This window comes from Palaemon carinicauda, chromosome 27, assembly GCF_036898095.1.
Source record: "Palaemon carinicauda isolate YSFRI2023 chromosome 27, ASM3689809v2, whole genome shotgun sequence".
NCBI lineage: Eukaryota > Metazoa > Arthropoda > Malacostraca > Decapoda > Palaemonidae > Palaemon > Palaemon carinicauda.
This window is the reverse complement of record NC_090751.1, coordinates 30390779-30417823: the sequence shown is the minus strand read 5'-3', so window position 1 is coordinate 30417823 and position 27045 is coordinate 30390779. Positions and strand designations below refer to the sequence as shown.

Genomic DNA, 27045 nt, shown 5'->3' with positions numbered 1-27045 from the left:
TTGGTTCCATAATAATTTATTAGAAAACAGGAAAAGATTAACAAATTCATTTATCTTCATTCAGCATACAAGTGTTCTGGAAAGTCTTCAATTGCATGGTCTACTGTACATATACAGTATGAGCTTTCAGCTCTCTCAAAAATTCTAACAAGCTCTGCCATTTTTAGGTTTGCTGTGGGGCTGTGAGTCGATTTCACAATCACAGCTGTGACTTGGTTAGGGTGGTAAGTCATCCCATAACCTTTTAGACTTAGGTTACGCTCAAATGATAATATTTTTCAACTTGCAATGTTAATCTTTTATTACCTCTTTACATCTAGGTATGAAGACCTCATTGCAAAACAAGGTTTGGACCAGTAGATGGGTTGTTAGTACTGTAATCCATACTCGGGCGAATTACATAAATCTTTACCTTTACTCTGGAACTATGGCCACAGTGAGGAGGAATCTATGATACATAAGGACAGGGCACCCAGGTTGGATTATGGGAGACGGCAAATTTCAATATTGACTATAGTCCATTTCTTTTAGCGATGCATATTTGCACCGACACGCGGCGGTGCCCTTTTAGCTCAGAAAAGTTTCCTGATTGCTGATTGGTTAGAATTATCTTGTCCAACCAATCAGCGATCCGGAAACTTTTCCGAGCTAAAAGGGCACCGCCGCGAGTCGGTGCAAATATGCATCGCTAAAAGAAATGGACTATAGTCAATATTGAAATCTGCCGTCTCCCATAATCCAACCTGGGTACCGTGTCCTTATGTATCATAGATTCCCCCTCACTGTGGCTTCCAATTACCTGACTTAGGATGTCCTAGTTCAGGTTATGTTGGTGGAAGTATATATAAATGGGATATGGTTAATGATATATCCTAACTTAACCTAACTCAGTTAGTATATCCTTATATAGTCTATGGAGAAACCCCAAACCCTTGGTGCCATCCCCTGCCCCATTCACTTTATAGTTTTTGAGACATCTGATATCCTTGGATCTTTAGATAAACCCCTGGGTTTTTGTAATTGAGAAAAAATTTTTGAACATTGGTTGCTAGCCTACTTGAATTTACTCATACTGTTCAAAATGTACACTGTTTATGTGACCTAAATCAGAGTAATTTTTGTAGGCTAGTTTTATGGGGGTTTTTAAAGTTATTTATTCTAATAGTCATTAACCTTTTTAGTAAAAAGGTGTGCAGAATGGGATGAATCTCCATTGAAAAAAAAATCTATAGGTACGTAAATAGATAACTAACGTGAAAATATTATGATATCTCGTCACCATCTCAGAAGAGGTTGAATGGTGGTAATTTTGGCCTGTTTTTAATAGGGAATTTTCAATATTAAACTTACCCGATAATCATGTAGCTGTCAACTCCGTTGCCCGACAGAATTCTACGGGAGGGATACGCCAGCTATCACAATACTAGAAGGGGGTGTACTCACCAGCGCCACCTGTGGCCAGGTACTACAGTACTTCTTGTTGACACCTCCTCAATTTTTCCTCTGTCGTGCTTCCGGCAAGACGTTCTGGGATACGCTTATGATCTTGGAGTATTTTCACGGCTTTTGGTGAAGTATTTCTCTCAGATTTCGGCTGTCGCTTTACTGGAAAACTTCTATATTAGCTTAGATAGCTATTATTTAGTTCTGATTAATGGTTAACGATCTTTTTGCTTGATTTGGAATCCCCACTTGGCTAACTCTTTGATTCAAGATGTCTGACATTTCACAAGCCCCACCCCATAGACGATGTAGGTCTTGTAATAGGCGTATTCCGAAGGCCTCGGTAGATCCTCACACCGCTTGTTCTGACTGTAGGGAAAGACCCTGTCAGTTGGAAGATCGATGTGAGGAATGCGCCGGACGTTCGGAACTTGATTTTGTCCGATTTCTTAAGTATTCAACCAAGTTAGAGAGAGAGAGAGTTAGGAGGAGTTCTTCTCGCTCTTCACTTTTTTCCTCACCTCATGATCCCCTACCTTTTCCTCCCCCTGTAGTGGCTACCCCCGAACCTACTATTTGCCCTCAACCTGATATGTCTGTTGTTTTGCATGCCATTCAGGCTTTAGGTGACAAAGTGGAGTCGGTGGTTAGTGATCATAAGTCTCTTATGGCCGAAGTCAAGGAACTTAAGGTCAAGAGTGCAGTGGGTGGTAATAGTGCCAGTGCTGTGACGAGTGCTAGTGTCAGTGCAGTGCCAAGTGCTAGTGTCAGTGTCAGTGTGGTGCGTGAGGGTACTTCTGTGCGTGCCAGTCGTCCTCCCAGTCCGGGACCTCTTGCAAGCTCCCAAGCCCAGGGGAGAAGCAATGTCGAAGGGCAAAAGGGTTCGGCAGGCCTTGATCGGCGCACAGAAGTATCCTCGGTGGTTGCGGGCGTGTCTTCCAGAGACCGTCACTCCCACCCGCAGACGATTGAGCCCGTCTTTTACTCGTCTGCTGAAGAATTGTCAGGGAGGAAACGTTGGACTCAGGTCTCAAGACCTCTCAAACGCAGAGTCCAGACCTCAAGAGCTCTACAACCTGGCTGCAGTCATTGGATCAGCTCTTACTCGCCGCAGTCATCAGTTGAATGCACACCTCCTAAGAGGAGTAAGGTGCTGCCGCAACAGATCTCTTCTGTTAAGGCTTTGCCTCAGCAGACCTTAGTGTCTGCCGACCCCAAGTTGACTCTACTGCAGTCCATGCAGTCACAACTTGTGGTCTTGATGCGTGAGTGTCAGGCTGAGAAGGTTACACCTCCTCCTGCGATCGCTCCGCCTAACCGCAGTCCTGTCTGCCAGGCGTACGATGTTGAGGCTCCTCAGGATACCTTACCACGTACTGAGTTGCCAGTTTCCAGCGGTGTGCAGCTACCTCCGCCTTCCTTAAGGCAACCTCAGCAATGGGAACAGGAAGCTTATACCTTACTTCCTCCGCTTCCACTTGCGGTTCCACCAGTGAGGCAACACTCTCTTGAGGTACAACAACCTCTCCCATCCATGAGGCAGACTCCTCAGCTCTCGCTGCAGCGACCTCAACCCTCCTCAAGGCGAGAGCCTCAACACCTTAGCCTTGCGCCTCAGGAACCTCAACTCGCGAGACAATTACTGCGTTCTGCGCAGCCACTACCTCAACGCTCGCAGCTCACACCTCAGGAACCTCAACTCGTTCCTCAGGAACCTGCTACTGCGCATCCACCAACCTTACAGCAAGCGCAACTCTTGAGTCAAGACACTCATGCCAGGAGTCAGCCTCCTCCACCCATGCGCCTACCTTCTGCTACTCCTTTTGACCAGCCTTTGCAGCCTGAGCCTCAGGTGTTGCCTCAACAGAGACTTGAGGATGAAACCACAAGCGTTTTTGCTCCCGCTCGTGCAGATTCTGCTGTTCAGCATACCTTACCTCTCACTTCGCTACACTCTGGTGATGAGGTTTCTGATGATGAGGCTGCACACCTGGATCCCTCATCAGACGTGGATGAATCCAAGTCTTCTCCGCCTCCTATTGACTTTCGTAAGGTCTTGGCTCTTTTCAGAGAGGTATACCCAGACCATTTTGTCTCTGCTACCCCCCGCTCTCCGCCATCTGAGTTTTCGCTGGGCATGCAGCCAGCCAAGTCAACTTATACTAAGCTCGTCTTTGCAAGGTCCTCTAAGAGAGCTTTAAGAATTTTAGGGGAGTGGTTGCAGTCTAAGCAGCAACTAGGAAAGACTTCCTTTATGTTTCCTCCGACTAAGCTCACTTCTAAAGCAGGCGTTTGGTATGCCACAGGAGAGGAACCAGGCTTGGGAGTACCTGCCTCTGCCCAGGCTGACTTCTCAAGTTTGGTAGACTCTCCTCGTAGAACAGCAATGAGGCGCTCTAAGGTTTGCTGGACCTTCTCCGATCTAGATCACTTCCTAAAGGGTGTATTTCGAGCCTTTGAGATGTTCAATTTCCTAGACTGGTGCCTGGGGGCCCTTAGCAAGAAGACCTCCCCTGCGGACAAGGACTCAGCCATGCTCTTAATGTCCTGCATGGATAAAGCTATTAGGGATGGATCTGGCGAGCTTGCTTCAATGTTTGTGTCAGGAGTGCTTAAGAAAAGGGAGCAGCTTTGTACCTTCCTTTCCTCCAGCATCACACCTTGTCAAAGGTCTCAACTCCTTTTCGCTCCGCTCTCTAAGTTCCTGTTTCCCGAAGAGCTTGTTAAGGACTTGTCTGCGGCCCTGATACAAAAGGACACCCATGATCTTGTGGCCTCATCAGCTCGTAAGACTAAGGTTGCTACCTCAGTCCCCAGGACTTATCGCACCCCAGTGGCTGATACTCCTGCTACGAGGTTTATTCCGCCCTTTCGTGGTAGAGCCCCCAGCCGAGGAAGCTCCCGTCCAGACTCTTCCAGGAGCAAGTCTAGGAAAGGTTCCAAGGCTTCTAAAGGCAAAAACTGACTCTCCTCCTCTCCAGACAGCAGTAGGAGCCAGACTCAAGATCTTCTGGCAAGCCTGGGAAAAGAGAGGTGCAGACGCCCAGTCTGTCAGTTGGCTGAGGGAGGGTTACAGGATACCATTCTGCCGCAAACCCCCTCTGACCACATCTCCCATCAACCTCTCTCCCAACTACAAGGAAAAGGACAAGAGGCTAGCGTTGCACCAGGAGGTGTCGCTCCTGTTACAGAAGAAGGCAGTGGTTATAGTCCGGGACCATCAATCCCCAGGCTTCTACAACCGTCTCTTTCTGGTGGCCAAGAAGACAGGAGGTTGGAGACCGGTGCTGGACGTCAGCGCGCTCAATGCTTATGTCACCAAGCAGACGTTCACGATGGAGACGACGAAGTCGGTCCTAGCAGCGGTCAGGCAGGAGGACTGGATGGTCTTGTTGGACCTGAAAGATGCTTACTTTCACGTTCCTATTCATCCAGACTCCCAACCTTTCCTGAGATTCGTTTTTGGAAAGGTTGTCTACCAATTCCAAGCCCTGTGTTTTGGCCTAAGCACAGCTCCTATGGTGTTTACGCATCTGATGAGGAATATAGCAAAATTCCTACACTTGTCGAACATCAGAGCCTCCCTCTACCTAGACGACTGGCTGTTGAGAGCCTCCACGAGTCGTCGCTGTCTGGAGAGTCTCAACTGGACTTTGGACTTGATCAAAGAACTGGGTCTGTTAGTCAATCTAGAAAAGTCCCAGCTCATTCCCTCCCAATCCATTGTGTACCTGGGAATGGAGATTCGGAGTCAGGATTTTCGGGCTTTTCCATCGGCCCCAAGGATAAGCCAAGCCCTAGATTGCATCCTGAGCATGCTGAAGAGGAGCAGTTGCTCGGTGAGACAGTGGATGAGTCTCACAGGGACCCTTTCATCGTTGGCCCTGTTCGTCGAGCTAGGGAGACTCCACCTCCGCCCTCTTCAATTCCATCTAGCAGCTCATTGGGACAAGGGTTTGACTCTCGAAGCAGTCTCTATCCCAGTCACCAAAGAGATGAAGACCACTCTCTTGTGGTGGAAGACCAATCTCCTTCTCAGGGAGGGCCTATCGTTGGCGATTCAGACCCCCAATCTTCATCTCTTCTCGGATGCATCGGACTCGGGCTGGGGCGCGACCTTGAACGGACAGGAGTGCTCGGGAACGTGGAACGAGGAACAGGAAACGCTCCACATCAACTGCAAGGAGCTACTAGCAGTTCATTTAGCCCTATTGAACTTCAAGTCCCTCCTGCTAGGCAAGGTGGTGGAGGTGAACTCCGACAACACCACAGCCTTGGCTTACATCTCCAAGCAAGGAGGGACCCATTCGAGGAGCCTATACGAGATAGCAAGGGACCTCCTCATTTGGTCAAGAAGTCTAAACCTCACCCTAGTTACGAGGTTCATTCAGGGCAACATGAACGTCTCAGCAGATCGCCTAAGCAGAAGGGATCAGGTCATCCCCACGGAATGGACCCTCCACAAGAGCGTGTGCAACAGACTTTGGACCTTGTGGGGTCAGCCGACAATAGATCTGTTTGCCACCTCCATGACCAAGAGACTTCCTTTGTACTGTTCCCCAGTTCCAGACCCAGCAGCAGTTCATGTGGATGCTTTTCTGCTGAACTGGTCCCATCTCGACCTTTACGCATTCCCACCGTTCAAGATCATAAACAAAGTCCTTCAGAAGTTCATCTCGCACGAAGGGACACGGCTGACGCTGGTTGCTCCCCTTTGGCCTGCAAGAGAATGGTTCACAGAGGTACTACAATGGCTGGTCGACGTCCCCAGGACTCTCCCTCTAAGAGTGGACCTTCTACGTCAACCTCACGTAGACAGGTTGCACCCAAACCTCCATGCTCTTCGGCTGACTGCCTTCAGACTGTCGAAAGATTCGCTAGAGCTAGAGGCTTTTCGAAGGAGGCAGCCAGTGCGATTGCCAGAGCAAGGAGGGTATCCACTCGTAGAGTCTACCAATCCAAGTGGGAAGTCTTCCGGAGCTGGTGTAGAGCCAATGCAGTTTCCTCTACCAATACCTCTGTGACCCAAATAGCTGACTTCCTATTACATCTTAGGAATGAGAGATCCCTTTCAGCTCCTACGATTAAAGGGTACAGGAGTATGTTGGCTTCAGTTCTCCGCCACAGAGGTTTGGACCTTTCTTCCAACAAGGACCTTCAAGACATCCTTAAGTCTTTTGAGACTTCTAAAGAACGTCGTCTACCCACTCCAGGCTGGAATCTAGACGTAGTCTTAAGGTTCCTTATGTCACCTAGGTTCGAACCTCTCCAGTCAGCTTCTTTCAAGGACCTTACCCTCAAGACTCTTTTTCTCGTCTGCCTTGCAACAGCTAAAAGAGTCAGTGAGGTTCATGCCTTCAGCAAGAACATTGGGTTCACATCCGAATCTGCAACATGTTCTTTACAGCTCGGATTCTTAGCTAAGAATGAACTTCCTTCACGTCCTTGGCCTAGATCGTTTGAAATTCCTAGCCTCTCCAACATGGTAGGTAACGAGCTAGAAAGAGTTCTTTGCCCTGTCAGAGCTCTGAAATATTATCTTAATAAGTCAAAACCTATTCGAGGACAGTCAGAAGCCTTATGGTGTGCAATCAAGAAACCTTCGAGGCCCATGTCCAAAAACGCAGTTTCGTATTATATAAGGCTTCTGATTAGAGAAGCCCATTCTCACTTTAAGGAGGAAGACCTTGCTTTGCTGAAGGTAAGGACCCACGAAGTAAGAGCCGTAGCTACTTCGATGGCCTTTAATAAAAACCGTTCTCTGCAGAGCATAATGGATGCAACCTATTGGAGGAGCAAGTCAGTGTTTGCATCATTTTATCTTAAAGATGTCCAGTCTCTTTACGAGAACTGCTACACCCTGGGACCATTCGTAGCAGCGAGTGCAGTAGTAGGTGAGGGCTCAGCCACTACATTCCCTTAATCCCATAACCTTTTTTAACCTTTCTCTTGAATGCTTTTATTGTTGTTTGTTCCGTAACCGAAATACAAACCACGCTATTTACAAAGGGTTATTACTTTTAGCGTAGCTGAAATGGCGAGCCATTAGAATTTAACGAGGGTGTATTACCCCCGCGCTAGTTAGCGGGGGGGTAGGGGAGTGGTAGCTAGCTACCCCTCCTCCCCCTCACACACAGGTGAATACTCACTTTCACTTTTGGCTCGGACTGTGACAGACGTCTCTCTGTCTTGGTCCTCGCTTGGCAGCCATTGTCTGTTTTGTCTTTACTTATTCGCTTACTTTTCTTTTACTCAATATATATGTAAACATGTTTTCATGTTTGTATATATATTTGAGTATAGAAATAAGTAAGTTTCCTTTTCAGATGTGTGTGTGTAGTGTACGATATCTACGTGGAGGCCTCGGCAGTTAGGCCACCACGGCCTAATTTTATGGGTTGCGATCGAGTTTGACTTCGGTCTTTCTCTCTCTCTCTCTCTTGAGGTCGTTCACCCTTTTACTATGTTTTACTACGCCCTTGTAGCTTCCTTCCCGTGTGGGTGGGGTTGCTACGCCGTACATTTTGTCTCAATTAGTTTATGAATCTAATTGTAGTTGTTAATTTTTCAGCTTGTAGAACGATTCCTTTCGGGGTTTTCGTTTTTTTTTTTCTTTAGTGTTCATTCATTTTTAAATTACATAATTACATAGTTACATAATTATAATTGTTATAATTCTGTTTTGGTTACAGCTCTCCTTCCGCGAGTGTAAGTGGTTGTGAGGGCACGTGCCTGTTGTGTAATTCTTGTTCCTTTTCCTCGGGATTCCTCTTCGGAGCCTTCCCGGGGGAATGAATGTGTACTAATATTATTTGTTTTATTTTTTTACAGTTACCGATCTAGTTCGTTTCTGTAATATAGCAACGGTGTGAGCTGTCTGGTTGAGTCCTGGGGATTCGGCTGTTGCTGCCTCCCCCCTTGTATTGTCGTCAGGGGCGTGTCTCCTTCTACTGGTAGTACTCCCGTGTCGACGGACAGCTCTCCAGTTCATTTTAGAACAGTCAGGAGGCTTGCCTCCTTGGGCGGATAACTTTCCTTCCGAGGGAAGTTTTTTCCTGTCCAGGCTTGAGCTTTTCCTCTTATGGGGGGTTCTTCTCTTGCCTTTTTTTCGTGCGACTATGCTCTTGGTGCTGAGCGGTCGCACCTGCAGTTTCGCTCAAGGGGCTGGGCAACTGCAGGAGCTCCTCTTCGGAGGATTGCCCCTTTTAGGTCACTGGCTGACCAGTCTCTTCCACGAAGTGTTTCTCTTTCGTTCGCGAGAGAGTACACTCATAGAGACTCCTCTTCGGAGGTTTCTTCTGTTGCTGTTGCTGTTGGCCTCCCTCGCCGTAAGGCCCTCCGTCCGCCTCGTCGTAAGGGCCTCTCATCTCCCTATAAGGGTGCTTGAGGCGCCTTTTTGAATCTCCGTTTGCAGCCTACAACTTCTTTTTCTCGATCTTCCGTCTTGGTGCAGATGGACAGCAGTCTAATCTCGTCTTCCGACGGGCAACGGTCTTCCCGACGGACAACGGTCTTCCCGACGGACAGCGGTCTTCCGACGGACATCAGTCTCCCGGCGGACAACGATCCCTTCGGGGCAAAGGGTTGCCCCCACGGGGGTTCTTCCCTTGCGTGTCAGGGTTTCCCTGCGCGCCCTTCTGTTCGTCAGCGCTCTCCTGTTCGTCAGCGCTTTCAAGATGATCTTCCCTGCGGTTCCTGTTACGTGCCCTGTGCGCCCACGTTCGCCCTCGCGATCTAGAACTTCGGTTCAGGTCGGGGTCAAGGACTCTTCTTTACGCAGGCTTCCACGCGTAGCCTTCTGCTCGTCAGCGATCATCAGCTCGTCAGCGATCATCAGCTCGTCAGCGATCATCAGCTCGCCAGCGATCGTCAGCTCGTCAGCGATCATCAGCTCGCCAGCGATCTCCGGATCGCCCACGTGTGTTACAGCTGGCACGCCAACGTTCTCCAACACTTCTGAAGGAACATGGTTCGCCAGCTACTAGCTCAACTGCGGATGCTGATCGCCATCGCGCGACCCTCAACTGCAGATGCTGATCGCCATCGCGCGACCCTCAACTGCGGATGCTGATCGCCATCGCGCGACCCTCAACTGCGGATGCTGATCGCCATCGCGCGACCCTCAACTGCAGATGCTGATCGCCATCGCGCGACCCTCAACTGCGGATGCTGATCGCCATCGCGTGACCCTCAACTGCGGATGCTGATCGCCATCGCGCGACCCTCAACTGCGGATGCTGATCGCCATCGCGCGACCCTCAACTGCGCGCCATCGCACAACCCTGAACGATTGCCCGCTTACGCATGCTGCTCCTCATCGCACCACCCTGAACGATCGCCCTCCTGCAGATGCTGATCACCATCGCACCCTTTCACGCGATCATTCACCTGCGCATGCTGCTCGCCATCGCACAACCCTGAACGATTGCCCGCTTACGCATGCTGCTCCTCATCGCACAACCCTGAACGATCGCCCTCTTGCGGATGCTGATCACCATCGCACCCTTTCACGCGATCATTCACCTGCGCATGCTGCTTGCCATCGCACAACCCTGAACGATTGCCCGCTTACGCATGCTGCTCCTCATCGCACCACCCTGAACGATCGCCCTCCTGCAGATGCTGATCACCATCGCACCCTTTCACGCGATCATTCACCTACACATGCTGCTCGCCATCGCACAACCCTGCACGATTGCCCGCTTACGCATGCTGCTCCTCATCGCACAACCCTGAACGCTCGCCCTCTTGCGGATGCTGATCACCATCGCACCCTATCACGCGATCATTCACCTACACATGCTGCTCGCCATCGCTTACCGCCAGCGATCTTCTTCACCTACGCGGCAGCACGATCCCTCGCCGTCACGCCCATTCACCCGCGCGATCGCGCGCCCGCGCGATCGCTCGCCCGCGCGATCGCTCGCCTGCGCGCCCGCGCGATCGCTCGCCTGCGCGCCCGCGCGATCGCTCGCCTGCGCGCCCGCGCGATCGCTCGCCTGCGCGCCCGCGCGATCGCTCGCCTGCGCGCCCGCGCGATCGCTCGCCTGCGCGCCCGCTCGCCTGCGCGCCCGCGCGACCGCTCGCCTGCGCGCCCGCGCGACCACTCGCCTGTGCGCCCGCGCGACCATTCGCCTTTGCGCGACCGTTCGCCCTCGCGCGACCATAGTTCGCGGCGAATTCCACAGCCGGTGGTAGCAGCAGGGACGCCTGCTCCTAGGCGGCACTCGGGATCACCTCCATCCAAGCACAGGTTGGTAGTGCAGGACGAAGACAGGTCAGTACAGCATTCTTCCCACCTTCTTTTCAGGCAGGAACCGTCGTGTCCTCTCCAAAGGATCGCCCGATCCCTTTCACCTTAGCGAGGATTTCGGACTCTGTGTCCTTGGAGCAGCAGACATGGTTTGATCCGCTGGCACGGGCGTTAATGAGGGTTATGAAACCAGCACTCACCGGCCAGGGTAACAAACCAGCGGCTGTCTCTCCTACGCTGAAGAGAAAGAGAGGAGTGGACTTCGTGGTGACTTCCCCCAGGGCGAAGTTGGTTCCCAAGAGGTCGGTCTCGAGGGTCCCCACTCCTGCACGAGTACTCTCTCCTTCTCCCGCCCTGGAAGGATTTTTGGCGGGGGGGCTTTCCGTTGAAGATTTCTCCATCGGACAAGGGGTGACTGCTTACCTCTTCCTCTGGGAGCTTACCAGGTTCTTTCCCTCCTCGGTTACGGCCCGAGGTTTGGTTCAAGGAAGCTACAGGAAGATCAAGGGTACTTTCCTCCTCTCGAGCTCAGGCACCTTGGCCTTTCGTCGTTAAGTATCTACTTGCGGACAAGCTCGATGTTGTACCATCTGGACGCACTGACTGAAGGCTTCCTTCGGGTGTCTCATCTGTGGAGGTCAACGACCTCAGACACCCTTCCATCCTTGAGAAGAGTTTTGTCTTTGCCCAAGGACAGAGACTTAAACATCTGCTGTGCGGAGTAAATCGACTTCCGGTTTCACTCCTCCAAGGCGCTTTCTTCCAGACTCTGCAGGGCTCCAGCTCCCTTTTCTTTCAACCACGTCGGCCTAAGTTATCGGCTACGACAACTGGGACAAGGTGTCCAATTGCAGTTTCCTCCTGTCAGGAACAGATGGCACGGGAGACTTCCCCGGGGGAGGGCATAGTCCTAAAAGGAGTTCACGAACTCTAGGATTGCAGGTTTTTTCGCTGGGAGGATGCTTAAGGTTACTCATCCGAATGACAGCTTCCCGATGCCCATTCCCGCACAATCTCTGTGAGTAGCCAAGGATATCGCGCCTGCCGTCTCTGTCAGCGAATTCAGTGTCTCTGAACCTCTATGCCATAGCATCAGCAGAGTTGCCCGGTTGGGCAGAATGATCCATACCTTAGGCGAAGGTCTTCCTTAGGATCATCGACGGCTTCACCCCCGGCCCCCTCAGTCGATCCTTTCTTGTAAGGAAGGATCTGAGAGGGGATGTCCATAGTCGACCTCTCAGCCCTGATCAAGTTTGTCGAACAAACTTCGGCCAGCGTAGACCAGCAGAATCGATCAGACTGGTAACGAGGCGACAGGACTCCTTTAACCCTGGATCGGAAGGACGGGTACTTTCAGTTTCCATTCCATCCATCTTCCAGGGTGCTCGTCGAATTCAGCCTAAACTGCAAGTATTCCTGCTTATGATGCAGTGTGGCTATCCCGCCGTGGCATAGCAGGTGTGTTTCCCCAGAGAACTCTCCCTGCCTTCCTTTTGGCCGCTCAGGTGCAGACTTTCGCCTCCTCTGCTGTTTGGAGGGCTGGTCAACTCCGGTAGGCTCGGGTTTCGACCTTCTTCAGCGCCGGGAAAAGCTTCCGAATGCTGACCATGAGTGTGGGCTCATGGTATTTTGCTTGGAGCCTTCTCTTCCTCTGCCTCAACATCTGGAGTATCTGGCCATGATATTGAGTCAACCGCCTTACCACGTTGGAAACCCCGCTTCTCGTCCGTCCAGCGAGGTTAAGCAACGTCGGTACTTGGATGGGTGACCACCTGGGGACGCCAGATTCTGTTACCACATCCTCCGAGCCTTCCTTTCGGTTGACTGTGGCAAGACTGAGGAGAGTCGCAGTACCTGTTCTCAGTCAAGCAGAGTTTTCAGCCCTACCTTGGAACGTTTCCTAGTTCTTCTTTCCTCATTGACCCGTTTATAGTCCGAACGGTCGCCTCAGGATAAGTTCCATGTGGGGCGATCCAAGTTCCGGTGGCTTCAGGCAATGTTTAACCGGACTCCCTGGCCCTATGGGACCAGCGGAACTATTAAACCTGCAATGGGTGTTGACCTATGGAGCCTCTTGATGGTAGTGGATATTCTCGTCCTTTCCCCACATTCTTGATGCGGTTCTCGGACTCGTCAAAGGAAAGGGGGGGGGGGGGGGGCATGTTCCGGTCCAGGCCTATGGTCAAGACCTGAAGGATACCTCTCCATCATTCAGGCAGGCTTAAGGGCCTTAGTCTGGCCCCTCTTCAGATCCTACCGCTCCTGCCAAGTCGCCCCGTTGCGTGTCGACTTCATGCTAACCAGCAGGGGACGCATTTTCACACCTTCACATCTTGCAGTAGAGATACCGGGATGATTGAGATTCTCTCAATTCCACCATCGGCTCTCTCATTCCAGGCAGGGGAATGTTTCTCTCAGACTATCCGAGCAGAGCCTCATAGAGAGAGTGTACCTAAGGGTCTTTGACCTTGGGTAACCAGCAAGTGCTGGTCTGGGGGACCTGATCGCGACAGCTTGGAACCTCAAGCTTCCGCTAGTTTTCCCCCCAGTCTCAGACCCCGAGACTCTGGCAAGATGCATTCCGGTGATGGTGGGACAACTTCGACGCCTGCGTCTTCCCTCCTTTTTGTCTGCGGACAATGGGTCTCAACAAAACCAGGTTGTCTGTCAACCTTTCAATGGGAGAGCTCCACTGGGACTATGCGCAGAACGGTTTCTGGACCCTCTGCTTCCCCTGACGGAACTCCCGGGAGAGCTTCTCCCACGGCGCAGACTACTCAAGCAACCACACTGCGACATCTCTCCCGAACCGGGGCGTCGCTTCGGCTTCATGCCTGGAGACACTACGCTTCCTCCTCTAGAAGAGACAACCCGCTACAGTCGCGGTACGGAGGTCGCGTCATCTGCGATAGTCATCCACAGGGGTCTCCCAGGCAAAGTGAAGAGTCTAAGGTGGTTGGTGCCGTGGGAGATATACCTCTTCCCGTGAGGCCTCTTCTCCAGCAATAACGGTCTTATTGCCTTTCGGCGGGAGGAAACTCCTTTCCGCTCTTGGCAATGAAGCCTGTCGCTCAGCCTTTCCCTGACCTTCAGGCTTAAAGGAATAACTTTTTCCTGCCCGCTGGATCTATCCTCGCTCATGCGAAGCTACGATCGTCCCTGCCCTAGTCGGAGGAAGACCTCCGACTTGGAGCATGGCTCGGACTTTTAGTCCTTTAAGAGATCTTCTCAAGACCCTTTTACGACAGGCCTCGGATTGTATTCCGCCTTGGGTCTTCTGCTCACTCTGGCCACGGCCAGTGTGTAAGCAATCTTCTTGGTCTCTTACTACTCCCCCCCTTTCTAAGGAAGAGGAGAAGGCAACATTCAGGCTCGCTCCTGAGTTGTTGGCTAGACTCAGAATCTGAGGGTCCCGACCCTTCGGTCCGATTCATTCAAGATTTTGAGTCTCCATTCTGTGTCTGATGTCCCAAGACCTTCTCTTTCTTGCCAGTACAGGAATCGAGAGGTTAGCGCTGGGAACAGCTGCAGTTTGGCCTCAGTTGCAGCCGATTTGGGAACACAAGGAGGACATGGGGGGAGAGTCACCAGTATACCTCTTCAGCCCGGACTCAAGGACATTCATCTCGACCTGTCTTCAGACCCTCCCCCGTCACGTCGCCCTACAGCACGATGTTGGATACATCGCAACGTCCCTCGCCTTCGAGTAATACTACTCTGTGACGCAGGTGCTACAAGCTGGAGTCTGGAAGCGTCTGATGACCTTCGCAGCCCGCTTCCTGCAGGGCGTGACCCACAGGAGTCTCGATACGTTTTCTATCGCTCTGTGGTGGCTACACAACAGCTGGTCTAACCTCAGGCTCCTTTTTGGACAGGTAGCAGAAGGTTGAGGGCATTGTTATCAGGTTTTAGTCTGCATGAACGAAAGAAGTATGTCTGGCCCTTACTTCTTTCTTCATCATCCCCTCTACGGGGAAGCAGCATCCTGGTCTCTGCATAGCTGACCTCGAACCTCTGCAGGTAAACCATGCTTCCTTGTGTTCCGAGTATTGAGTCAATACTGTCGCGTCCCCCATACCCTGACGAGGTGGTATTGGGAACGTCCTAACCCAGAGTTCCTTCTGGAACTCCAGGTCAACTGCCTAGGACGGGTCACACTTCTTCCTTCACACACAAGCTTACGTAGGCCACATGGTTCCTTGCGGTGCAAGGAACTTGTGAGGTGCAGGGACTCCTTTTCTCGAGTGCGACTCACTCGGATTCTGAGTCCCCGGGTAAAGCCAAAGCCAGTATGGCTGGGGACTTTCCACCCTTCCTAAGGGATAAGTCACCCTTTGTAAATAGCGTGGTTTGTATTTCGGTTACGGAACAAATGACAAATTCGAAGATAATTTGTATTTTTCCTAACCATACAAACCTTAGCTATTTACACATATTTGCCCGCCAGCCCTGTCCCCCAAGACAAGTCCTACCTCTAAGTGAAAGTGAGTATTCACCTGTGTGTGAGGGGGAGGAGGGGTAGCTAGCTACCACTCCCCTACCCCCCCGCTAACTAGCGCGGGGGTAATACACCCTCGTTAAATTCTAATGGCTCGCCATTTCAGCTACGCTAAAAGTAATAACCCTTTGTAAATAGCTAAGGTTTGTATGGTTAGGAAAAATACAAATTATCTTCGAATTTGTCATTTTTATGGTTGTTACGGTAGGCTAAGAAGCCTTCCGCATCCTTTTGATTTGGCGGGTGGTCAATTCATTCTTGAGAAGCGCCTGGGTTAGAGGTTGTGTAGAGGTCCTTTAGTAGGGGTTGCAGCCCTATATACTTTAGCACCTTAGAGTTGATTCAGCCTCCTAAGAGGAACGCTGCGCTCAGTAAGGAAGACGAACTTAAAAAAGGCAGAGTAACGGTTCAAGTCGACTTCCTTACCAGGTACTTATTATTTCATTGTTATTTTGAGATAACTGATTATATGAAATACGGGATACTTAGCTATCCTTTAATCTTGTACACTGGTTTTCACCCACCCCCCTGGGTGTGAATCAGCTACATGATTATCGGGTAAGTTTAATATTGAAAAATGTTATTTTTATTAGTAAAATAAATTTTTGAATATACTTACCCGATAATCATGATTTAATTGACCCTCCCTTCCTCCCCATAGAGAACCAGTGGACCGAGGAAAAATTGAGGAGGTGTCAACAAGAAGTACTGTAGTACCTGGCCACAGGTGGCGCTGGTGAGTACTCCCCCTTCTAGTATTGTGATAGCTGGCGTATCCCTCCCGTAGAATTCTGTCGGGCAACGGAGTTGACAGCTACATGATTATCGGGTAAGTATATTCAAAAATTTATTTTACTAATAAAAATAACATTTTTCTGCCTCCTGTTCGGCGATTAGTAACAGGCCACACAGTGCTTCTCATGGATGTAAATAATAAACACAGACATGTAACAATGTATTGATATTGAATTAATTACTTCTTTAATAGAAATGAAACAAGTATTCTGGGATAAAAGTCTAAATGAATACAAATGTCAAAGTTCTGTTACATTGGCTTGGAAAGAAGTTTGCTCTGGAGTAAGGAGGATTTGGGAGTTTGGATGATAAAGAAAAGAATGAATTTGTTAAATGTATTCACTTTTCAATTTACTATCATTCTTAGTACAGTATACCAATGGTGGCAAACTAGTTTTTTCAAAGATGTTTAAGAAATTATAATTAATACAAAAATCTTGTTATAAAGACACTTCATTACTAAAATTCATTTAATTTCTCAGTCATATTTTAGAATACAGTAATGCCAACTCAAAGCTCCCTCTTCCCTCATGAAAAATCAGCAAATGAGTTTCTGATATCATTTGCGAGCGGTAACTGCAATATCTGGTGTTTTCGTCAGCTATACCTTTGGTGCAGAGATCTCGTCGTGTGCGAAAAAAGACACAGTGTGAAAGAAGTTTTAGGATGAAATACTTAAATTGAATTGTCCTTGCAACTTTTTTTGTTTCATACTTATCTTGAGTATATTCTCTGATAATAATTTACTGATAGTAGCTGAAAAGGGCATACAGAAACTATTGATTGCTTATCAAAAATACAGTAGTAGTGTATTAGAAAGTTTCTGATATTTCTATCTTTCCAGAATATATGGTTGCACCATGGCAGAGAAGCCTATTAGGATTGGTCAGCGTGCTGAAGTAATTGGAAAAGGTAAGGAAGGATCTGCACAGTGATTTTATTAGTAACCAACCTTTGTTTCTCTCAATTTACACATCTATTTGTCTTCCTGTTTGTGTCTGTCATATATACCTTGTCCTTTTAACTCTTCCTACAAGTTGATGTGTCTTCAATTAAACTCAATGCAAAGGTGTTTCTCAAGGTAGGGGCCCCATTTGTCCATCAATATGTCTATCATGTGTTAATTACCATCTCTTACCTTTTTAATAAAACTGACTATACTGGATATAAAACAAAAGCCCGGTACTATAAAAAGCTGCCAAAACAAACTATGGTACTTAACATTGGAATGTGTGAAGATGGAGCTTCGGACATGACGAAATAAATCCACGAATGTTAAAAAAAGCCGAGAGCACCACAAAAAAATTTCACAATAACGAAGTCCAAAAAGAAGGAAGGATGTTGTTCAGATGGTGCTCGCGTCGGTGCGTGGGTGGTGTGGTGCTGGTGGATTGGCTAGGGCCTTTGTATCGGCTCATCCCTTTGATGAAAGAATTAACTAAATGGAAGACAACCTGTGAATAGTGGATTTCACGCGCCTTTGCTTTATACACGACACCCAAAAGGTGCTCGCGCGAGGGTTGTAACCTCAGCATTCCATGCTTTTATCTTTCTCTGGTATAATTGGAAGGTTTTATTAGAAAAGGTATATAAGAAGGACTCTTTTCACCGGCCGCCACAGGTCTCTCCCCAGAAATAAATTTTTCCTTCGTCAAAATCCCTTTTATAGTATTTAAGTCAAATTTGATTTGAAGGTAGACCATTATGCATTGCTTAACATATCAGTTTGTGTGTTGGGGATGGGGGATAACCCAGTCCAAATTTCTATTGGTCCTAAAGCTGGAAAGTTGCTGCTTGGTCTAGCCAACAGAGTATAAAAACGGTGGTAAAAACTAAATACTATAGTAAATCTCGTGTCAGCAATCAAGTGCAATAAGGCCAGGGCACTTCCTGTAAGCAATGCGTTTCAGTATCCCCTAGCAGTAGGGTGGCATATGTAAAGGATACCGTAGAAGTCCCTACTGCGGCTAAAAAGTTTCTGAAATGAAAAATAAGGATTGGATTTTACTAGACATCAAGATCTTCCAGCTCGTTTGCGCTATAGAAACTGGAAAAGGCAACTTCTCAGGTTCAATCTTGGTATTTTTACAAACACTGAGATGCCACGCTATGCTTGTAAGGTTGTCAGCAAGGATCCTCTCCAACCAAGGTTAGGCACTCGCGTAATGCTATTGTGCCCATGATGCCACACTCACCCATTTGCTGTCCAAAAGCTAAAGCACTTTGCCTCTTACCCTCAGAGAGCATAAGAGCCAGAAGCAATTTAGTTATTGTAGGAGATGAGCCAACGCTCGTTTGTCCCCTCTTCCTCCCTTTTTCCTCCCTTGTTCCTTTACAGGGGATAGGCCTATTCTATTCTCGGGTTTTTTTTCGAAGAATGTCGAAAGAATCATCCGTATGGCACCCGACTTAGTCCATTACCAAACAAAGGCTGAGACCTTCAAGACTTAGTCTACAATTACAAGGTCTTTGCACCCATTTGTGGGTTGTCAACAAGGCTGCTTTCATTGACAGTGGTTAGTGTCTTATTTGCTGCTCTCCAGCGATCAGCCCAGGTAGTTCTTGAAGCCTTACCTTATGGTTACTGTATATTAGAGTAGAAATGCATGATGAGCTACGTTGGTAGTAGTTTGAGGATCCTCATTGCAGTAACTGCAATCTGTTGTCCTTAGAAGTATCTGAGGAAGGATGGTGGACACATCTGAGTATCCTATCTATCTCTGGGATATGAACCATTGCAGAAATACACCTGCTTTTTAACTTCCTGGTAATGCATGCAGCGTGGCTACTTTGCAAGCTTTCCAAAGGAGCTTGTTTTGTAAAGTACTCTTCCGTAGGTGAACGACAATGCTTCTCTTCATAAATTACGTTTACAGAGGGACTCATTTCTCAGATACTTTTCAAACATTCACTTTTGAGAAGTCGACAACATGGTAGAGCTGTTTATAAGGTTCATCCAGGCAGGAGGGCTGTTTGAGAAAACGCAGCCAACAAGGACTTGGTTTAAGGGTACATTGTGATCTATGCATTATTGCATAGCGGAAAGTCCTCTGCTTAAGGTTTTTACCATCACTGGACCAGTTTGCCTTCTAGTTAAACACGGAGCACCCGTTATTTTGCCGCAGTCCTTGTCCATTGGCAGCGTTTAAGGGCGCCTTCGAACATCCATAAGAAGTCTAGACACTTCTCCTTTCTGGCCATTTTCCAGTTTCGCTGATATCTTATCAGTCAGTTGACGACATTTAGGCTCGGCTTGACCCTAATTACACCCAGGATGCCACACATTTAACAGTTCTGGGTCAGCAGTTTCCTATCCTCCATCATAGGGTAAGCTCCTCAGTCTTTACTGTGAAGAATAATGCTCAGCCCTCAATCCAAGTTTTCAATTAGATCTTGGGTCTGGACTCTTCTCGATAGTCAACAAGTCTCATGAGTTGTTAGTAAGAAGCTCAAGCTGCATGGAACGCTTTGCAAGTTTGCAATCCTCAAGCAACCCCACTCGAACCTGTGGTATGGGTCACAGATTGGGCTTTGACCGTTGAGACTGTACTCTCCTATCTTAGCCCTGACGAAACAATTATAAAAAAGCATAACTTTGCCTGTGTCACCAGTCATTCTGAAGGATAGATCTCCATCACCTTGGTTCAGAAGTTCAGGGCCTGGACGTATAACCAAGGTGGCCACAACTTCAATCCCTTTTTCATCTCTTCCTTACAATGAGTGATTGAGACCAGGCTGACTTGCCTTCTAGTCCCGAAAGGTCACTACGACTTCCTTCAGCAGTGGAAGGAATAAGGGTTTCTTTTTGGCTTTGAGGTACATTCGGACACATGTTCCTGCAAGCATTGAGATGAGAGGATCAGCCCGGATTCGAGCGCACGAAATCAGATTATCAAATTTATCCCAGTTCTCAGGAAAAACCTGTCAGGCACAAATTCTTATAGACAATAAAGTAGTCTAGTAGCAACTAGCTACCTTTGCTGCTCAGGAGTACCCTCAAGTCCCCAGATACCTTATGGGATAGGGATAGCGGCTCCTCCGATGTTTAGGTATGGTCCTATGCTTAAGCTGTTATGAGGCTGTCGGCATTGCTTTTGCTCTCATACAAGATGAGGCCGATTGATATTTCCGGGGAGGTTGAACCAGCAAGAATCTGGTTCATAGGGACTGCTTTCCACTAATATGTGAGTCTTCTATTCAAAGGATGAAAGAGGTACAGTATATAATCTCGTAGGAACCAATCGCATATTTTTGAAGTACTTAGTATTTATCTTAGTTATGCAAATTTGAGTTCTTCAAGTTACACTTCCTGCCTCAGCCTCCCTTCTCAGTCCCAAACCCACAATCAAAGGTAACCAGTCTCGCTGACTGACAGATGGGCGTGACTTCCCCGTAACCCCCGTCTGTAGGTACATTATAATTACTTGCTTGATGATTACTGGCCTTTCCACCCTATGCTGAAGTCAAACTCCTTTTGAAAGGATTCAGTTTGTTTTAACTATGAAAAGTATGTGATATTTTGATAAAATTATTTTTATATGCGACTGCTTTTGTACTGAATACTGTTTAATGTTTGATTTTTTCAATAGGCTTTACTAACTAGGCTGATTATGTTTGGTAGCAGTTTATGCTATATATTTTGCAAGGCTACAACTTAAGTTGCATTTATTATCTGACTTTTTTTTTCAATGTGACACCTTTCATGGCAGTGATTGGCTAATTAGTAGAGATCTATTACCACAAATTTCATGTAACAAACTACCTCCTCTGAGTCAGTACCTCTCATTTGTAGATTCTGCATGCTCCTACATTTTTTCAAATGTATCTATAACAGTGAAGATTTTTTGCACCCACTTCACATATGCTGGTCTTAATTCTCAAAATCCTCTCATCCTAATCATATGTGAATGACTCCATTTATTTTCTTTAGTATCCATTAGGATTTTAGTATTATTAGTCTTCTTGCATTGTAATATTTTGAATGCAAATTATGTTGGATTTTTATTACTCTACTATGAATCATTCCAATATATTCAGAGATTTTGTGTGTTAGAACTAGACATTTACGAATGTGTACTGCATCATATAAATATTTTCAGATACATATGGCACTGTTGCTTATATTGGAGCCACTCATTTCTCCCAAGGAAAATGGATTGGAGTAATTCTAGATGAAAGGAAGGGCAAGAATAATGGAACTGTTCAAGGAAAGTCATACTTTCAGGTGTGTATTCGGTACTTGTTTGTTTATATTCCATTGTCATTTTTTTTAGTAGGTGCTACTTATTATCCTTAATTCAAAACTCAAGTTCTATTAATATCACCCTCTGTTTTCATTTCATTACATATTTCTTCTTATGGAGAGCTGATTTTTGTCTTAGATCATTATATTGCAGTTCATCTTACATTTTTTCCTTTTAATTATGTTTAGTTTTAGACATCACTTCTTATGTAGAAGAATTTGTGCGGCATTATATGAATTATAAAAGTTCAAGTAGTAGATTGTTTTTCAGCCTGAACATCACTTAATCATTCATGTAATCTAAACTTTCTCTTCTGCTGTGTCATTAATTTTAGTGTGACGATGGGTATGGAATATTTGTACGACAAAGTCAGCTTGTTATTTTGGAGGATGAAGAGGGAGAGGATGGTTCCACTGCTACAACTCCATCAGCATCTTCCAATGCTACCACTCCTGCTGCAGAAAAACCTAAGTCAAGGTAAGTTAATTACTGACTGGAACCCAAGTTTAAATGGGTACTTATTATGTTTTAGTATAAGTTGATTTTTGTATTTAATTTTTTTTTTTTTTAGACTTAACGTCCCTTGTACTGTTGTTTTTAATCTAAAGTGTTTTATTAACTCTTGAATTTTCATTAATCTTTTATTTTTTATAAACTATATATGCAGTCATCTCTTAGTATCCCTGCATGAAAGTTTTATTTATAAGATAAGATATGGGGAGTATTCATAGCAATATTAAAAGTGTTACTGTATATAGTATGTTTAAGATTTGTGTGGAAATGATTCATTGGGAATTAAAACAGGTATTCTTATACTAAGATGATGCAGCATTTTTTCTTTGGGTGGGAATATTTCCTTGAATGTTTATCAGTAAGTTCTTGTTGCAAAATGAATATTAAATTAATTTTTCTATTTGATAATATGAGTAAGTGGAGCATCTTATACTGAATTAAGTGATAATTTGCATAGAGATGTAAATAGATGACTGAATTTATGGTATCTTAGTAGAGTTCATACAGATTCAGTCAGTCTTCATTTATTCAATTTTATATTTTTCGCAATGTATGATGAAATTTATTTTGGTATTTTTTACTGATGTAAATTATAAATGCTCATACAATACTTTAAAAGTAATTTTGGTTGTCAGTTCAATATTAATTTTGTTCAAAGACAATATGTTCTTGACCAAAATTTTAAGTGCATCAGTTGTTCTCCCATGGGAAGCATCGGATCTACATGTGACTTCATGTACCCTTTTTTTTCCTTTATTCATTTGATTTTACCTACTCATTTAGTTGTTTCCCAAACCCTCCTACTTCTTGCATTCCCTGTACTCCTTGACACCTTTAGGCTTATGGGCCTATTGGTTCTGTAACACTTCTAGTTTGGCTGGGCAAACTGTTTTTTTTAATTCTTATTCTGTCTGGAGATTTTGAGCAAAATCCTGGACCAGTGTTGTCATGTGTAATGCAGTAATTTGAACTACGGGGAAATATTAGATAGAGACTTTACACTTCCCTCCAGACATTATGATAATTTATTTTGTTTAGTTCTCAAAAGAGGCACTTATTTGAGTTGCTCATTCCAGCTTTTAAAAAACCAATAATTTTGAAACAGAAGGCAATGTGTTTCATCTATAATTACTAGCGAAGTTACAACCCTAGTTAAAAAGACAGGAAGCTACAAGCCCAAGGGGTTCAACAGGGAAAGCAGCCCAATGCGTAAAGGAAATAGATAATGAATAAACTATATACAATGAGAAATGATTGAAGAAATTTAGAATAAATTAAGATCAGTAACAGCATTAAATGGATGATTCTATCTTCATTTGTCTTCTTACCACTATGACTAGAATACAAAATGATAGAAAGGCTTCTTTTGTGCCTGTTGGTTATTTCAATGCTCGCCATAGGGAGTGGTTGAATTAACTTAATGCTTTTGATTGTCATGGCTTATGGGCTTTAGATAGAGCTTTTGAATCAGCGTGTAAGCAAATCATAAGTGAGACTACACACAAGTCTGGTAATCGCGAGGATCTGGTTTACACTGAATCCCCTGGTGTTATAACAAGCAAGGTTGGTCCTCCAGTAGGGGCATCTAATTATGTCTTGGTTTCATTAGTAATTAAGACTGAGAACCCTGTCTCCAATTTGTCATTCTCTTGTAAGATAAACATAGAATATCAAGCTGATTGAAATGGCATTTTCATTGGTCTTTTGCATTGGCATTGGTTACAATTGTCTAACTGTGTTGAGCTTGTTCTCTTAAATGAAAAGCTAGGCATCACAATAGGTCGGTGTATTCCATCTGAAAAGGAATACAACCTAACCATGAAAGAAACACTGGCTTGTGTGTATGACAGTAAGAAGAGTAATTAGAAACTCTTATCTTCCTCATTCCTCTTTTCTGAAACAACTATTTTAGCTTTCCAGTCCCTCAAAATTATAAATATTTGACTGGACTTTGATGCTTACAGAAGTAATGACTCAAATAGTATTTTTACCTTGTTTTTATAAAGACAACTGACTTCTTAGCTCCTAAGTTGTCTGTTATTTTCCATATGTTAACAAAAAACTGCTTTTTTGCACTTGGAGAATTGGGAATGTCACTTCATTGGGTAAATGTGCTTGTTGTAGCTCTAGCCCTGATGATTACTGCCCAATTTCTATAACTCCTTTATTTAAAGGTTTTGAATGTCTTTTGACAGAAAATGTAAATAAATATGCTTAGAAACATTTGTAGCAAGTGACTTTTTACTGATTTGCGTGAAGAGACAAAAGATTAGGATATAAAGCTTCCTCTTCATGGTAAGCGACGGATGATGCTACTTTACTAGTTGCCATGACTGTCTTTGCGTGTAAAACATTAGCTGCTCCTATACATATACAAACCTTTCATCCTTTAAAATAGGGAACATGGCTTCAGTGGAGCTGCAATGGCTGTTAAAATCATTAATGGGTAATTAACAGTAGTTGGTGAGTGCAGGTGAATATCCAAAACCACCCCTTTCCCTACCTATTAGAAGCTTTTCTGCTTTGTCTTCGGCTGCAGCATGTATGAAAGTACCGTTGCGCTCTTGCTAAAAGTTTTTATAGTTATTTTTTCCTTTTATAAAGTGAATGTTGGCTGTTGCTGTTTGGTATGGATATCAAGACGTATGCCTTGAAGGGAAGGAAGAGAGCCAAGCCTTCTCCAGGGTCTGTCTTAACAGTGGCCTAAAAGTCATTAAAGAAGTCTTTTGTCTCTTTTGTTAACTCATTGAGTGCGACTGTTTTCCGTGCTCGGTGTCTGGGAAGCATGCGTCAAGAGCAAGAAGCCTTCATATCTACGTCAACAAGCTTTTCAGGCTCTGATGGTGTTTGGGGTTCCCCCAGATTGTCACACCCCGTTGAAGGTTGGAGGCGGCCTCTTCTTCATTTTTCTGTCCCTCTCTTGGGGACGTAGAGGTTGAAGCATTACTCACTGGATCTGGCTAAATGCTGGTCAGCTACGATTCTAAGTCCAAGTCTTTAGAATGTAAAGAAGTAGCTTATCTCCCCCATCCTCCCTAAACGAGGGGCGGATGGTGGAATATATACTAAACTTGACTGCTTTTACCTTTGGGGGAAAGGATCCTTCCTTTATCCATGTACCAATCTTCTTGGACAGGCCCGGCCCTATCAACCTATTCATCCCTTTGATAGACAAATAAGAGGTTGCTAAAGTAATCTTCATTGTTTCCTTATGGGACCAGGCAGATTGATACATCCAGGTAAGAAAGAGAACTGACTAGTTTTGGCTCTAGGGAGATTTCTTAGCCCGCCAATCAGTGAGTTGCCTTATTTTAAAGGATGAAAGGTTTGTTTATAATAACAAATTTAAAAGTAATTTGTATTTTTCTAACCGGTTCAAACCCGAATCCTTTAAAGTTAAACTTTCTGCCTTAACCACCCCTCTCATTCCTGAGTCAAAGGTCAAAAGTGAGGAGCTTTCGGACACAAAGTCATCATCGTTGTCTTCGAAGTTGTTGCCGTCGAAGTGGGGCTACTTGCCCTCGTTCACCACTTGTCCTTAACTACCTCATTAACAATTTTAATGGCCGATCCAACTCCGCTGATGTTGTGTTCCTTATTTTATAGAGCTTAGGTTGGTAAAGCTAGGAAAAAACCAAATTGATTCTAAAATTTGTTTTACAGTACAGTATTTGAAAAAGGTGGACATTTTGTATGTTTAAGAAATCCTTGCATATGCATAAGATGTATGAAAATTTGTATGCTCATGCATAATTTGGTTATTAATTTATTTCACATGTCAGTGATCTATTGCAGTGTGATGCCATTTGGATAAACTAATAAATTAATCTATCAGTATGGTTCAAGTACTCACTGTCATCTGACCCTTCAGACTTTCTTTGTATTCTGCCTCTTTGCAAACTAATTCCTTTTCATCTCATAACATGATCAAACTATTTTTGAGTTTCAGAACACACTTCTAGTTACTTCATCATTTGGTGTTCTAATTAATGGGATATTCTTATTAATGGTTTAAGGATTTCCTTACTGTTTTTACAATGTCTTCCATTCAGTTCAGTGTGTCATGATGCACTGTAATTTTTTACCTCATGCTAGCTTAGGCTCTATTGGTTATTACCCATAGTTCAACTTCAAATTCTTTTATTGAATTAACTCCTTGCGCCTTAGCTTCACTTTACTCTGCCTTTTTACCTTTTTGTACCAGTTCTTTTTGGTGTCCCCCACTGAACTCTCTACTGTAATTCTTATAATTTAACTTTCTTGAATTTATACCATTTATTCAAGAGCAAATTCTTTTATAGAAAGACATACAGATTTATAAATGTGACAGTGGTTGGATGAACTTCTATGTAACCCTTTGAATTCCTTTGGATATATTTTATGTCCAGTTATTACCAATTATTTCTCTTTTATGCTCTACTAATATCAAAATTTTACAAAAGATGTAAAATTATATGGCATTGTAAAGGATTTTTATTTAGCTTTATGATAAAAATGTAAACTCCTGTCCATAATAGTTTTTGTGCTAAGGTGAGTTAAGTAAAATGTCCCCAAAAATGGGACCTGGAGCTTCAGTACCTTATGTTTTGGTAGGTGGTGTGGATTTAATGGGTTAATGATAACACCTGAAGGGTTTGTTGAAATAACTTTTAGCATTTAAGTGCTGTGTTCCCTTCATCTGCTTACACCGTTGTCTATTTTGGGTGATGCATGAAACATTCATGCCAGTATGAAAGAAACTATAGCTCAATTTGCTGGTTATTGCCAAGTAGTAACTTTTGTACTTTTTTCACCGAAGGATATTTGCTTTAAGAGTTTTCTAAAAACATGAATCATTTGTCATGGAGTTTATTCCCCTGAATTTTTATTTTGATCCATGTGCTTCCCAAGTGATGACAACTGGCATTAAATAAACCATTTTCTGGTATGAGGAGTTTTATGTTATACAGTACTGTACATTTTGAGTTGATTTTTCAAAATTCCATGAAACCTTTTATTCTTAGGTGATATGTAGTGCCGTATTTAGGAAACTGGTACGTAAGATAAGGGTAGAAGTATATGTTTAAGGCATTGAGATTTGTCAAAACCTTTTGTTCCTAGTTATAATTGTCGCACAGTTTGTGTATTGTGCTATCGTGGCCAGGAAGTAGGTTTCAAGTTATTACTTGAACTTTTGTATTTGTAATTTTTTTTTTCAATTATTATTATTGCCATCTTAGTCATATTTTCATGTTATGTAACCTTGTTAGAACTTATCTTGAAATTGTTTGTTCTTAAATGATAAGTTAGTGTAAGTGAAC

At 45.1% G+C, this 27045-nt stretch overlaps 1 protein-coding gene across 13 annotated transcripts in view; it reads left to right on the top strand.

Moving 5' to 3' along the window:
• The window catches only part of LOC137620643 (dynactin subunit 1-like), a 162317-nt gene that overhangs the window by 8415 nt on the left and 126857 nt on the right, over positions 1-27045 (top strand). For all 13 annotated transcript variants that reach the window (XM_068350948.1, XM_068350950.1, XM_068350955.1 and 10 more), the window contains exons 2-4: positions 16834-16901; positions 21089-21213; positions 21567-21709. In XM_068350948.1, the coding sequence (XP_068207049.1) occupies positions 16850-16901; positions 21089-21213; positions 21567-21709 (320 nt within the window). In that variant the 5' untranslated portion in view covers positions 16834-16849. The remainder of the gene's footprint in view (positions 1-16833; positions 16902-21088; positions 21214-21566; positions 21710-27045) is intronic.